Here is a 16,169-nt window from a genome sequence, read left to right as displayed (position 1 = left end):
AGAACCTTCTTAATCTTGATGTTATTAAGGTAATGTTATAATACATTTAATATTGAGTTTCAAGCACACATTCCACTGGCAGGGCTTTTGTTTGTTTGCTTGTTTGCAGAATTAACTTCCCCTACATTGAAGGCATTAGGAAGAGAGCAGTTAACATAGCAAAAGTAATGCCACTTAATTGAATGCCATTTTATCTATTCTGATTATCCCAAAGTAATCAACATTGATAGTCCTTTGTAGATGTTTGGATGTGGCCTAAATATAATCTATAATCTACAGAGCTATTGGAAGTTGAATTTTTTTTTTTTTAAATCCAGTCTAATAAATTACTTTCTAAGCTTCTAAAATGAGAGGGGAAAAAAATTGCTACTATAATTTGTGTATCTACTGATACGTGTTTGGAGGCAAGAAAATTTCACTAATTTTTTAAGCTTTTTAATTAAGCATCTGTCATCCCATAACCTACTTTGTTAACTAAAAAATTTTTTAGAGCTTTTGTGTCAGGGTCACAAACATAAATTAACATGACATAGGTACTAGATAATGTACTGAGACTACAGCAGTTACAGTAAACTGAGGCTCTGTGTCCTTTAGGAATTTAAAATTTCACATGAAAAATGATTATCTGTGGTATATGTTAGTGAAGTGTATTTTTATGGCCCCTAATTGTAAGTAGCAAAAGCAATTGAAAAAAACAGAATAGAGTAGAAAATTCCAAGTTATCTTCTGATGGTACAAGTATTGTTTTGTGAAACTTGATTCAATTATGTATGTGTACACACATATACACCATCACTAAGCTTATGTGTGTAGTAAGGCACAACATGAGCTGTGATAAAAAGTTTTAGGAATACTGATTCAGATACCTATAACAAAATGTAGTAATTATTCTAATAATTTAATATCAAGGAACACTGCTACAGGTATCTATAATTTAGAAAAGCCCAGGTTAAGAGTAGCTATGGTTACGTGACCAATGTAATTCCATATCATATACCACAAAATGGGAAATTATACTCCATGTACATACGATACTTGTCAAAATACATTCTACTGTCATGTATAACTAAAAAGAACAAATAAAAAAAAAAGAATAGCTGAGGTATTAGGTCAAATGGATTTTAGCATTCTAATCTGAAAAAGTTCATCTTTTTTACTTTTTGATATTTGTGTTTAAATTGATTTGGAATTAAATATTAGAATCTGTTGGCAGGATAACAACTTACTAGTCTTTTTCTCATTTTCTCTTAATCAGAAAAAGAATAAACCAAAGGAACCACCCAGAGTACCCAAATCAGCACCATTTTTTATTCCAACGGTCCCTGGCCTTGTACCCAGATATGTTACACCTGAACAAAATAATGATCCCCAGCAGGTAAACACCAAATGGAAACATTATAAGTATATGGGAGACTTCATCCCACCCCAGTTAGAGTGGCAAGAATACAAACAATAGTAAATGTTGGCAAGGATGTGGGGAAAAAGGTACACTCATACATTGCTGGTGGGAATGCAAATTGGTGCAACCATTAAGGAAGGTGGTATGGATATTCTTCAGAAAATTTGGAATGGAATCATCATTTGATCCAGCTCCCCCCCCCTCTCTCGGAGTGGGAAGCTGGATCAAATGATGATTCCATTCCAAATTTTCTGAAGAATATCCATACCACCTTCCTTAATGGTTGCACCAATTTGCATTCCCACCAGCAATGTATGAGTGTACCTTTTTCCCCACATCCTTGCCAACATTTACTATTGTTTGTATTCTTGCCACTCTAACTGGGGTGGGATGAAGTCTCCCATATACTTATAATGTTTCCATTTGGTGTTTACCTGCTGGGGATCATTATTTTGTTCAGGTGTAACATATCTGGGTACAAGGCCAGGGACCGTTGGAATAAAAAATGGTGCTGATTTGGGTACTCTGGGTGGTTCCTTTGGTTTATTCTTTTTCTGATTAAGAGAAAATGAGAAAAAGACTAGTAAGTTGTTATCCTGCCAACAGATTCTAATATTTAATTCCAAATCAATTTAAACACAAATATCAAAAAGTAAAAAAGATGAACTTTTTCAGATTAGAATGCTAAAATCCATTTGACCTAATACCTCAGCTATTCTTTTTTTTTTATTTGTTCTTTTTAGTTATACATGACAGTAGAATGTATTTTGACAAGTATCGTATGTACATGGAGTATAATTTCCCATTTTGTGGTATATGATATGGAATTACATTGGTCACGTAACCATAGCTACTCTTAACCTGGGCTTTTCTAAATTATAGATACCTGTAGCAGTGTTCCTTGATATTAAATTATTAGAATAATTACTACATTTTGTTATAGGTATCTGAATCAGTATTCCTAAAACTTTTTATCACAGCTCATGTTGTGCCTTACTACACACATAAGCTTAGTGATGGTGTATATGTGTGTACACATACATAATTGAATCAAGTTTCACAAAACAATACTTGTACCATCAGAAGATAACTTGGAATTTTCTACTCTATTCTGTTTTTTTCAATTGCTTTTGCTACTTACAATTAGGGGCCATAAAAATACACTTCACTAACATATACCACAGATAATCATTTTTCATGTGAAATTTTAAATTCCTAAAGGACACAGAGCCTCAGTTTACTGTAACTGCTGTAGTCTCAGTACATTATCTAGTACCTATGTCATGTTAATTTATGTTTGTGACCCTGACACAAAAGCTCTAAAAAATTTTTTAGTTAACAAAGTAGGTTATGGGATGACAGATGCTTAATTAAAAAGCTTAAAAAATTAGTGAAATTTTCTTGCCTCCAAACACGTATCAGTAGATACACAAATTATAGTAGCAATTTTTTTCCCCTCTCATTTTAGAAGCTTAGAAAGTAATTTATTAGACTGGATTTAAAAAAAAAAAAATTCAACTTCCAATAGCTCTGTAGATTATAGATTATATTTAGGCCACATCCAAACATCTACAAAGGACTATCAATGTTGATTACTTTGGGATAATCAGAATAGATAAAATGGCATTCAATTAAGTGGCATTACTTTTGCTATGTTAACTGCTCTCTTCCTAATGCCTTCAATGTAGGGGAAGTTAATTCTGCAAACAAGCAAACAAACAAAAGCCCTGCCAGTGGAATGTGTGCTTGAAACTCAATATTAAATGTATTATAACATTACCTTAATAACATCAAGATTAAGAAGGTTCTTCCACCGTGATTCAGGGAGAAGTGAGAGAGTCACCAATTGTTCATTCAATTGTTCTGGTGAATCATACTCTATCATTTCATCACTTGGTTCTACATTTTCTTCTGTTATATCTATATCTTTAAAAAATACATATTTTTAAGGTAAAAGAAATTAATGTGAAATGAGAATTTTATCATAAAAACCAAATTTAATCATTCCAAATCCATTTATATTCTGTAACACGTTCAGTTAATATAGCCTTGTAAACTCTTTTCATTTATTTCCTTTGCTTATCCCCTTTCCTTATTTTCTCATATTAACTACAACTCACATCATAAGAACTAAAATGCTTTTAACTAGCATTTTATTTAGTATTGTATAGATACTATATGTATTATATTTCTGCATAAATTTTAGTCACTTACAATATTTCATATCACAGTTTAAAAACTTTGATTAAATGTATTGCGCTCTGCCTTCTATAGCAACAGCCCTTAAACTAGATTTAAAATAATATCAAAATTACTTTGCTATTTTGTGGTTACCTTGGGTTTGACAAGTCCCAGGAAGCATCACTACTGAAGGAACATAATCTGTAGGAAGTGGCCGTAATGAGACAACTGAATACAGGGAAATATTAGACCTGAGAAATCAAAACAGAAACAATATTTTAAAAGTTATGTTTCTTCACAGAAATGTCAGTATCTGCTAAAAATCTTTACATCTTGAATTGGGCCACAGACTACAATCACCAACTAGTTAAGAAAAGACCTTAAAGATTAAAAATGCATTCATTTAGGTCAAAGATGCCATCACAAAAAAATACTGTATAAGAAATTAACAGAATCTCTATTTTTAAAGTAGTACAAAAACACATTTAAAAGAGATCAGAAGTAGATAATACTTTCATAAGGTAAAATAACCTCCATAATATTATTTTAATAAATATCAACTTCATTTAAGGAAATTATAAAAGGAAAGATGGACTCAGAGACGGAATATGCTGACCAAATTCTCGGTGCTGCTGAAAAGTCATAGATTTCCCTTTTCTAGAGTGGTGCACTTAAGTGGCCATGTTTCTGCTACTTGACCTGGCAGGTAAGCCATAGATTTGTAACCAAGATATTGACATCTATCCCAAAGCAGGAACAGATTCTTCTACTCACATATTATGAATCTCAAATGAGAAGTAAAAAATTTAGATTCTCAGGTCCTGAATTAACATTAATTAATATCAGTTCTATATAAAGAAGTTCATTCTCCTATGGCAGGTATCATAGCTACTATTATCCTTTTATTTTAATGGTTGAAGCTTCATTGATTCTGGGAAATAATAATTTTGTTTCTTAAGATGGCCAAAATCTATTTCCATTACATATCAAATTTACCTTTTTATCTTAAAAATGTAATAACATCATGTAACTAGAATTAGAAAAGGAATCAATTTTTTCCTCTTCCCCAAGAATAAGAGTTAAAAGAATTAGATATATGAACTCAAGACAAAGATTACACTTTTCTAGACCCAGGGGATCTAGAATAATCACAGCCTAAAGTTCAATCTTAGAATTTGAAGATCACCATAAATCATCTTTACAAGGTTAGTAGAGTCTTCCTACTAGGATCAATGTTAGAAAGCATTATGCCTTATTTTATAGATAAAGTAAGTAATGTTCAGAAGGGATTAGTTAAAGTCATACAGCCATAGTGGGATACTAGAAAGAGGGTGAGGGCTTGGGTGGAAACTTTACTTTTCTAACCTTTTAAATTCCTTCTCTAACCTTTTAAATCCATTTACCCTTTCTGCAAAAAAAAAAAAAAGCCAAATATGATCATATAATTTAGAATATGCACTTGAGGAAAGCTGTTAAAATTATCAAGCAAATGTTGAATCAGTCATAAAATTTATAGTGAGTTATCAGTGTATTGACATTTCCATGTATTTAAAAAAAAAAAAAAAAAAAAACACAACTAAATGGCAACTTAATAACCATGATTCTGACAATATCACTATTATCCTTTTTCTTCTCCTACTCCTAAAACAGCACTGTATGAAAAAACTCACCATAAATAAATTCCAAGGTGGTCCACGTGGGAAGTAGCTAGAAAGTCTCCAGTAGGGGACATAGTAACATTGAGAGGAGCTGCGTCCAACAAAAAACAGTCTACAAGGCTGCAAGAAGAATTAAGATGTTAAAGTACTTAAGCTTTACTAAAAAAGATATAATGCACAAAAATTATTTTTGCTCAAAGAATAAGGAATGAGATTCAGAAAAAAAATTTAATTACCTACCACCAGAAAGTCATCACACATACAGTTCTGTTAACTAAGTTACTATGTGAAAATAATCTCTTAATGAGAAAGACTCAAAACTACTTATTATATTAATTAACTTTAGGGAGAATACAGGAAAAAATGCTCTATTTTTCTAACACCAAATTTTGTTATATTGACTTAAGGGCAATTTTAAAGACATTACACATTGAAAATAAATCTATTATCAGTACGCTCCTGTATCTTTTTTTTTTTTTTTTTAACTCCAGCGAACAATAAAAGGCTAAGGCAACAAAACGGCAGTAAATAATAAGAGAATAATGACAGAAAAACTTTTGAGCAATTCTACCTGTTTTCCAAATAGGTAGCAGTGCTATATATGAAAAAGTACGAACCTTCAGTCTTCAGAGATTAAACATAAAGCAGCTTATAGAAACTAGTCCTGCAGCTTTAAAGTGCTAAAGAGGTTTTAAAAGTTGAAAAGGAAAGGGGAGTGACCACACCCAGGTAGGAGACTCTTTTAGAAGAGGCTTCAGAGAGAACACAATGTTCGAGCTGAGCCTTATGAATGGCCAGGATTTCAAAGGATGCTGATGGTAGAAAAAGCATTTCCTCGTTGAGGGAAATGTGGAAGGCAACAAAAAAAAGTACTTGGGTATAGTGAGTAATACAGTTGGGTGGAAGCATACAGAATCTGGAACATCAAACATCTGAATTTGTTTTTATATTATAGCTGATAGGAAGTCACTGATATTTTTGAGCACACAATGGTACAATCTTCACTTTCATAAGAATATTTGCCATCAGAACACAGAACAGGAATATCAGTGAATTATGGTAGTAATCATTTAACAAAAAAGATCTCAATAGAAGCAAAGAGAAAGACCTGCACTCATTCCCAACCTGCTAGGAAGACTCCTTAGGATGGTTATGACAGGAATACCTTTAGGAAGAGTATATTGGCTTTAAACACAGCTGTTTTAAAACCACTTTATTTACTAAACACAATATACTATCCACGGAAAGATAAAAATCAAATGACTAAAGTTCAGAATCTACATCAAAAAATACAAACTATAAAAACAACATAACTTTGTTTTTGATTTTTTTTGTTAGTGTTCTGGGCTAGGAAGTATTCTCAGCACTTGACTATACTGACTAATCCTTGCAGTCCCATAAGGCAGGTCCATCCTAAGAAAACTGAGGCCCAATAAGATTTCAAAAATTGACAGGATAAAAGAAAGAAATTAAGTCAGGATTTGCAACCAGTCTACATTCTCAACCACATTAACTTTAGTAAAGTAACTATAGAAAATTAGGGTACATCAAACAATGGGATAACATACATATACACAAACAAGGTATGTCTACACTGGTGATTCAGAAACACACTATGAAAGATTCAAATGTAAATAAAGGCTTTCCAGTAGAGACTTACATATGGTAAAATCTCTCAAGTTGCTGAAACTATTGTCATTTCTCAAGTATGGGGTACAGGGGAGAAATAATCTGTTTGATTTCTGCTCAAGGCCACTCTGAATGGCTTTTCTTGGGAATCAGGGAAGGTAGGGAAAGGAAATTTTTGCTAAACACTTGTATTACAAGCCAGAGACTGTTATTTATGTTAATTCTTTTAATCCAAACAACCCCGAGCAGAAGATATTATCTCAGTGTATGTAAATGAAAATTAAAATATAGCAGTTTCAGATCTTGTAATTTTTCCTTGTCTTTAACATTCTTGTTCAGCAAAAATTTAAGTATGTGAGGGGTGAAACTTCCTAACATGTTTAGAATCTATCTGTCTGCTAAGAAAAAAATTAATATTGAGCAAACATACTTTACTTGACACTATAATATTTTAGGGGAACAATTTCTTTGTGTAACTTCATTTTTATAGTTGTAGACTGCAGGTAGGCTGACCTTCCATTATGTAAAATTCCCAACTGAGGTGGCAGCTTCTATATATGCACCATATTTTACACTGTCATTTTGTTCATAAAACCTAGGTGTGCAGGCTTTATCCCAGAGCTGAAACTACTGTATGGTCTCCTGAGAATCCCACAAAATGAAAAGTTGCAGGTATAATTATTTTCTGAAAAAACATTAATAACATTCCTATTCTGAGGAATCAGATTTTCAAGATCAGAGCCCTGCATATACAGATAACCTTAAGTAAGTTATTTCTGATTATTATTCTGGAAAAATTGATAGTGTCCACATAGTCTATCTCCAAAGTAATGGAATAACCTTCCACAGGAATCCTTAAGGAGCAGCAGAGAGAGGTAATTCTGCCTCAGTGACAATTGCAAAACAATGTTTTATTCCAATTTTTCTCATGCTTATACTCCTCAGAAAGTAAGGATGGGGGAGAAGAGAGAATAAATGCAAAATTTAATTATAAAAGTATTTAATTTTATGTATTTATCTTCCTCCAAAGAGTTCAACCTGAATTTCCAATAAATCAAAAACAAGCAGAAATAAAAAGTGGTGGCATGTAGGTAGGTAAATGACAATGTAACTTCAGGGGTTAAAAAATATTAAATTTTGTTTAAGACAATTTTAAAAACAAAAACAAATTTCAGTCCTTAAAATAATTTATGGTAAACCATTCAATAACTACGCAATTTTAGATCACAATTCCAGTTGTGTGTACGTCTATGTTACTACCTCCAAAAGTTTACTTGATAGTTTCGCTAGATGGACTACTTCACCTTTTAGGTTAAATAACAAATATAACCATTCTGTAAATATTTAGCATGCTATACAACTGATGAAATTGCTTATTATAGAGCCAGGAAGAGGACTGGGATTATTACTCAATGACAGAGCACTTGCCTTGCAAAACAAAGTTATTATGACCATGTATAACTAAAAAAATTTTTTTTAATATAGGAAAGACCAAGGAGAGGGGAATCAAAGACACTCAATAGTTACCTAGGGTTGTATGATAAAAATATTAATTCTTGCTTTTTTAATTATTTGTCTTCCACAGCAAGAAAATCAATGCATCCTTAGAACATGAAACCACTGAGCAACTGTTGGCTAAACTAATTCTCCTCTGCTTTTTTGCTCTACCATTTACAAACTAAATCGCTACTCATCAATCACTTAATTTCTCCCTGAACCTTCATTCTCCCACTTGTACAGAAGAAAACAGTATAACAATAATAATATCCGTGTTTATTAGAATATGAGAAAATAAAGGCATTTAATGTGCATAGCAGCACATGACAAATTTTAGTTTAGTTGCAGTTAAGCAGCATTAGTTGTTTGATATTGTTTGTCAACATGTTTCATTACTGCACTTCAAATTTTTACCGAAGAACTACTTATTATTCTTTAGTAAAAATGTACATATATGCAATAACAGTAGATGCCGCAGTCTGGCTGGGCACACAATCACGAGCCACCACACAGCTTGTAGATTCAAACAGCAACTCTTTATTCCCGAACTCACACCAGCCGTCTACAATCACGTTCTGGGGAAATCCACGTTCTCTGCCCAAATCCACGTTCTCTGGGCTTCTATCTCCAAAAATATATTGTCTGAATCCCGTGAGAACTGAAGGGGAACTCAGGCAGCAGGATACGCCCTATTCCCAGCAGGAATAATCTTAAACCTTAAACCTGGAACCTAAACCGGGAACGCCCTAATCCGCCTTGGTCCTTGAGCAAGGTCACCTACATTCAATGTCACTGCAACATGGGGTACACTGGCAAGGAAATTGTCATACCTACTTGGCTAATGGCTCCCAGCAAGTAGATTTTATTATATTTTCTTTGAACAACCCTATGTGGCTCATTTCTTGTTCTTGTGCTATACTCAGTTGTATTCATGCCTCTGTATTAATCTAAAATGGCTTGTGTTCACCTAAAAATGAGTTGTAAACCTATCAAGCTTAAATCATTTTTTAAAAAATATTTATTTATTTTTGCATTACAATTCGTAATACACCATTACATCATAATTTATCATATCTCTGATTATATATAAGGTGTGTTGACAACAAATTCACATCTTCATACATGTATTTTGTATAGTGATGAAGGTCTCCTTTCACCATCCTCTTCTTCCTCCCTTTCCCTTCCACCCCTATTCCCTATCTAGAGGTAATTTTTCAAGCTTAAATCTTTTCAACTCCTTTCTGTAATAAAAATTCAGCAAAAAGGTTAATGCTGAGTCAAAGTTTGGAGGCTTTGAATGCTACTTTCAGATCCTAATTCTTTCATTCCAAAGATAAACTTGCCACTTAAAAAAATATTTTGCCAATTTAGTCTTACTGAACATTAACCTATTTCTCCCACCTAATGTGAACCAACATTATTAAAAAGGAAAATAGTAAGCACATTATGTCAACTCTATTATTTGTACAACTTTCTAACTTTAATTCAAATTATATAACGTTCATTTTAGAAAATAATAAAAGGCCAAGAAGCATCATACTACCAATATTTCTATTAGTGTCTTCAAAAACAAGGTTTTTACAGCTAGGTGTGGTGGCACATACCTGTTATTTCAGTAAGTTGGGAGGCTAAGGCAGGAGGATGGCAAATTTAAAATCAGCCTCAGCAACTCAGTGACACTCTGTCTCAAAATAAAGAATCAAAAGGGTTGGGTATACAGCTCAGTGGTAGAGGGCTTGACTAAAATATGAAAGTCCTGGATTCAATCCCAGGACCAATAAAAAGTAAGTTTTAAATTTAGGAAATACCTACTTTTGCTGAAGCAGAAATCAGATTATGCTTTACTCTATTTTAAGTAAAAGAGGTTCACACCTGTGGACAAAAGTCCCTAGTCATTAGAGTTTGACCCACTAGTGACACTTTAGCTGTGCTTATTCTAAATATAGTGTATATGCTGAATAGGTAGGTATGCTTCATGCCTACAAAAAAAACTTGAAGGGAAGTGAGAACATCAGGGTTTTTCCCTTTTAAAGGTCAAACTACTTTCACATATGAAGTTATCTAGTTCCTGAGAAAGTGCTGGATTCGTTTTAAGTTTCACTCCATGAAACAGATTTCTGATACTGCTATGCTTTGAGAAGATATAGCATAAAGAGGAAAGCTAGGGATTTGACCTTTTAATTAAATTCAATATGAAAAAATTAATAAAAAAAACAAAAACACACCCAGAAAGTTTGCAGTCCTAAAGTCTGAGCTCTGTTTTGGGGTATTAAGAAGAATAAATGTGCTGTCTTAAGATTCATACAACTCATTTATTTCTACAGATCTACGTTGCAGAAGAACATTTTTGGAGAGATGTGTACTTTTTTCAATAATTTTTCATGATGCTTCAACTTCCTGCTGTTTTAAGATTCAAAATACTCCAAGAATAAAATATAGTTATGCTAGAAAAATACCTAAATACATTCATGTTAAAAGAACCCACATGATCCATTAACTACAGGTAATAGTCACATGTTAAGACAATGACCAAGGAATCATCTGAAGAATTTAAAAGCAAACTCACCAACCAGATGGAAGGTCCCAAGTCCTAACAGAGCAATCCATTGCAGCACTTATTAACCAACGACCATCAGGACTGAAAGCCTTGAAATAAAACAAACAAAAATAATATTTTATATACATATAAAAATATATATTTGTATGCATGGGTATATGAATATGTATTTAACTCCTTGAAAAATACAAGACTTGAAAAAATTCAGGTTTCATGAAAAAATAAATAAGTAAAATTCAGGCTGCCTTATTTTACATAAAAGAAAATATTACTTCTATATAAATTGATCTGAAATTTATAAGGATTAAGTTTTCAAATTAACTATAAAAAGTTTAAAAGATTAAGAGCATCAGCCCAATTATCATACCACAATCTTCTACTTGTTTATAGATAATTAACAAATTCTGAAGATAAATCATATTAAAAATGTTACTGGTAGAATATTCAATAAGAAGTATTTTGCTACTCTAATTTCAGTTACAAAGTACTTCTGAAAGCAACAAAAACTCTTATTTCCTTGAAGAGTCTATATATTAGGCTGTCTGGCTAAGAATCCATATCACCACAAATTAAAAGTAAAGAATAAAAATTCTCTTAAAATATTACTAAAGTCCTTCTGTTTTTATCTGCAGCTCTACTAAAAACTCATTTTTTCTCCCTTCATGATGCTTTATTTCTAAAATATAATTCAAAACTACAATTGGAAAGATTTTAAAAATAAATTTAAATAATGGACTATTTATGCCACCTTAAAGAAGTTATCTTTTCTAGCTATAAAAATAATAAATAATAACCATTCCCACCTGTAGTACGGAAGTTCTGAGTTTTAGATTAGATGTGAAGGACCCCAAAGGAAAAACAGTTTAACATTTATAATGGTAGTACATAATTCATCAAGGAGTCTAAACACAACAAAGGGATTATGATCATTCATATCAGCAAATGATACTGAAATAAGCTGAATGCTAATTTTGTTCATCAGACTGCAGCAATATCATGGAAACTCAAACCTCAGGGTATAAATAGCTCAATTTATAGAGAGATGGTGCAGATAGAAGATCATAGTAAAAAATAACTCTCAGAAGGTCATATTATAAATGCTCACAAATTTACATGATCAGGAATAACTTATTACTGAGAAGGAGAAATTCTAGACACATTAGGATAAAGTAAAATTTAAGAAAAGAAATAGGAAGAACAAGTTAATACTGACAGATGTTTTAAAAAATGTCATTTCATCATAATTACACCACTTCCACCCTTGTTTCTACAGATGCTGTCAAAACAAATTCTGTTGATGAGTAATTTTGCCAATCTCCTAGTTGCAGAACATATTTTTTTCTTAACCAATTTCTTTCTTTTAATATTAAGGAAAGGAGTAAGTATTGTAATTCTGATTTTTGATGTTAGACTCATAAGTAAATGAAGCTGATGGGTTTGTCACTCAGTAGTTAGGATTTTATTTTAATTTTTCTCTTTTCAAGTAAATTACTCCATTTGCAACTGATTCCAAATAACAACATATACTTAACATAGTCCTCAATGACAAATTTATTTTAAGGTTTATCTTTTAATTGAAACATGCTTTTAAAAGTAGTTTAGTTCTTACAATATCAAACATCCCACTAAAGAATATAATGGCAAACTTAACTACATTTTTATTAATTAGACTCTTCATATAAACTCTAGAAATTATAATAAACTACAATATAACAGATATTACAAGGCTACTATTAACTTATTGTGTACAAAGAAAAACAGAAATGTCTTCTCTAAGCCTTTTATATTAAGTCAAACATGGTATGTATAAATGGAGCATTCATTTTCCAAAATAAAATGTCTTACACAGATTTAAAGAGAAAAGGATAAATTACTCTGAAAGCATCAATTTCCTGAAAAATTTTAATTCTTTCAATTGTAAGTTTTCCTTTAAAATCTCCTTGAAAACTCACCAGCAAATTATCTATTTATAAAATCTCTTAATATGATAAGCTTAAGGCTATTAAAAGATATCAGATTTAATTTTGTGAACATTTTTAACCTGGAGTTAAAAAAAAAAAGAAAGAAAGAAAAAGTTGTTTAAACAGCTAAGGTTTGTTTTACCATGTCATTTATTTGGCCTTGGTGTCCGGAAAACTCTCTCATAATCTTCCTAGTTTCTATGTCCAGAACACTAATGGAGAAGTCATCCAAGGCAAGTCCCAGAATGCCACTAGCAAGATAAATGCACCAGTTAAGCAAACAAAACTCTGGAATCGTGTATTAGTCAAATATGCCTTTGATTAAATTAAACCACATGTTGTTCTTTATTAAAACAGTCTGATTTTCCCCATATGACAAATCTGTACTTATGAACTTTACCAAAAACATTAAAAAGCAAGTCCATTATCATTAAAAGGAAATGTTTACCTGTCCCTATGTAGCAGCATCATATTTGGAGATGAATCAAGGCTCATAGAATGGATTAAGTTTTTGTTTTTAAAGTTCCAAAATTTGAGTAATCCTTCACTACCAGCTGTAACTGTCAACTGATTTAATCCATCCACTGCAACACCTCTAATAGATCCCTTATGAGCTTTTAAGTAGACAAGAAAAAAAGAAATCAGAATTGGTAGTGTCTACTGGAACAATACAAATAATTCTTTCCAAATATCTAGATTTCCACTACTTATATTCTTGAAAAATCTTGAAATTAATCTGCCAAATGAAGTTGGGATAACTCATCAAAAAATTACTTAAAAGAAAAAAAAAAAGAAAGAAAGAAAGACATTTCAATACCTTGATCCTTGCCAAAACTTCCCCGATGTATCCCGGACTGCATATTATACACATCTACACTTCCTGATGAAAGACCAATCACGGCAAAGTTTCCACAAGAAGTAATATCTACTGCCTTTACAGGGGAAAAAAAACAAAAGCAAATAACAAAGAAAATAATATTTTAGGGCTGGGGTTGTGGCTCAGAGGTAGAGTGCTCGCCTCACACGTGAGAGGCCGTGGGTTCGATCCTCAGTACCACATAAATAAATAAAATAGAGATATTGTGTTCAATTACAACTAAAAAATATTAAAAAAAAAAAAAAAGAAAATATTGTATTGTGCTTCATAGCTTCCAAAGTCAAATCTACCAATAATTTTATTTAAAAAAAAAACATGAAAAGTGAATTGATTTATTACTTTTCTTACACATAAAAGTGACAAATGCCACTATGCAAGTGAAGACATATTTCTATAGCATGACATAAAATGTTTCGTGCACATAAATTTTTCTAAACATTTAAAGCCTACTACTTAAATTAAAATAAAGTTCCCTTTAGCTACTCCACTGATTTCCTTTGAATGAAGAAGTATAGCAGGAAAAGTGAGGAATTCCTTTGAGTGAAGGAGTATGGCAGGAAAAGTGAGGAACTATGGAGTGAAATTAACCAAATAATGCTATGTACATATATGAATATTTCACAGTGAATTCCATATTCCTGTAAATCTATAAAGCACCAATTAAAAAGAAAACAATAAATAAATAGAAGGAAGATCAGTAAAGTAGAAGAAAGGGAATAAGAGAAGGGAGGGGGAGAAAGGAGGAGAGAGTGATAGGAGAAGTATTGAGGACTGGAGCAAATTACAATTCATGCATGTATGATCGTGTCAATATGAACCCCACTATTAAATATAACTATAATGCACTAATAAAACAAATTAAAACAAAAACAAAAAAATACACTCAAAAAACAAAGTATTTTAGAAAAACTGTGAAGGTTACCCTTGAGTAATAAATTACACTTTATTGCATGGGTTCTATAATAATTACTTCTGTTTATTACTTAATGATTTCTGGCTTTGTTCCAAGTAGCTGAGGATGTTAGACAAATGACTCAGCACTGGTTAAGCATCATTGTACACATGCATACTAAGTGCTCAATGAGTGATCACAGTAGGTTGTAAGTTAAGATCACAGTTTCTAGAATAAGTTGTCTTAGGTTCAAATCCCTGCTGTGTCACTTCTAGCTTTACTGATCTTAGGCATGTTACTCATTACATTAAGGGTTAGTCTTATGTTCTATAAAAAGAGGCTAACAATAGACCATAACATAGGATTATGTAAACATAATGTGAGTACACACTAGGCAGAGAGACTAAAGTAAACGTTAGCTGTAATTATCCTTTCTACTACTACTACAAACACTACTCAGAACTCTGTAGGTAAGTTTCCTAAAGAAGCTTAAGATAAATCTCTATGATTTAGAAAATTACATAAAAGCTTAAGACTAGCTTTTCATACTATGGAGATTAGAACATATGTACTTATAATAATGTGTACATAATTGAGTCAAATGTTGAGTTAAACGTTTAGTCAGCATTTTCAAAAGCAGAAGTATCTATTAAGAAATCATTAGAACAGGTAAACAAGTTTAGCAATCTGCAAGATACAAGATCAATAGGCAAAAGTCAATTATATCTTTTGATACACTAGCAATAAAAAACCTAAAATAAACTTAAGAAAACAATTTTACTTAGCATTGAGAAGAAGTGGGACATACACTGACAAGTACAAACATTATTGACAGAAATTGTTAGGAAACCAGAAATGGTAACTCTCAAATTTATGTATTGATTAAAAAAATCCCAACTGTCTTTTTTTTTTGCTGATATTGACATGCTAATTTGGGGACCAAAATATCTAACAATTTTGAAAAGGAAAAGAACAAACTTGGAGGAGGCATACTATCTGATTTCAAAATTACAAAGTTAACATAATCAAGACAGACAAAGCACCGTTACAAAGATATATCTAGAGATGACCCATGACTACGTGAAAAGATGCAACACTATACCTCCTCAGAAGAATGCAAATCAAAACCACACAGAGATACTACTTCACAATCAACCTCAAGTAGCTAAATAAATTTCTGCAAGCTGAAAAACTTTACAATATTAGAGAACAACTTCAAAATGGTAAAACATGTTCTTTCCAATAATATCATCAGTAAACTTGAGTATAATAAAATTACCACATAAGTTTTAAAGGAGAAAAGATTTTAATAAAAGAGCTCACTTACTGTTGCAGTGATGTCATCTTTCTTCAATTCTTTTGGCTTGAGAAAGTAAGCACCTATTGTAGACCTTTGATAATTCCAGGTTGAGCAAGATAGCTTACCTTGATGGCAAGCAATGATACCATCCCAGTCACTCTCTCGAGCTTCCTCTAAACATAATTAAAATCATAAATCAAAGTGCTTTTTATCATCTC

General features: G+C 32.0%; 1 protein-coding gene across 1 annotated transcript in view; it reads right to left on the bottom strand.

Moving 5' to 3' along the window:
* Wdr36 (WD repeat domain 36) overlaps positions 1-16,169 on the bottom strand; it is a 36,046-nt gene that overhangs the window by 6,491 nt on the left and 13,386 nt on the right. The window contains exons 12-20 of the mRNA XM_015495328.2: positions 15,979-16,124; positions 13,700-13,814; positions 13,331-13,496; positions 13,025-13,133; positions 10,931-11,010; positions 5,251-5,358; positions 3,734-3,831; positions 3,180-3,325; positions 1,834-1,953 (exon numbers count right to left, since the gene is read on the bottom strand). Of these exons, the coding sequence (XP_015350814.2) occupies positions 1,834-1,953; positions 3,180-3,325; positions 3,734-3,831; positions 5,251-5,358; positions 10,931-11,010; positions 13,025-13,133; positions 13,331-13,496; positions 13,700-13,814; positions 15,979-16,124 (1,088 nt within the window). The remainder of the gene's footprint in view (positions 1-1,833; positions 1,954-3,179; positions 3,326-3,733; positions 3,832-5,250; positions 5,359-10,930; positions 11,011-13,024; positions 13,134-13,330; positions 13,497-13,699; positions 13,815-15,978; positions 16,125-16,169) is intronic.

This window comes from Marmota marmota, unplaced genomic scaffold, assembly GCF_001458135.2.
Source record: "Marmota marmota marmota unplaced genomic scaffold, marMar, whole genome shotgun sequence".
NCBI lineage: Eukaryota > Metazoa > Chordata > Mammalia > Rodentia > Sciuridae > Marmota > Marmota marmota.
Note: the sequence above shows the minus strand (reverse complement) of the source record. Positions and strands in the feature narration are given on the sequence as shown.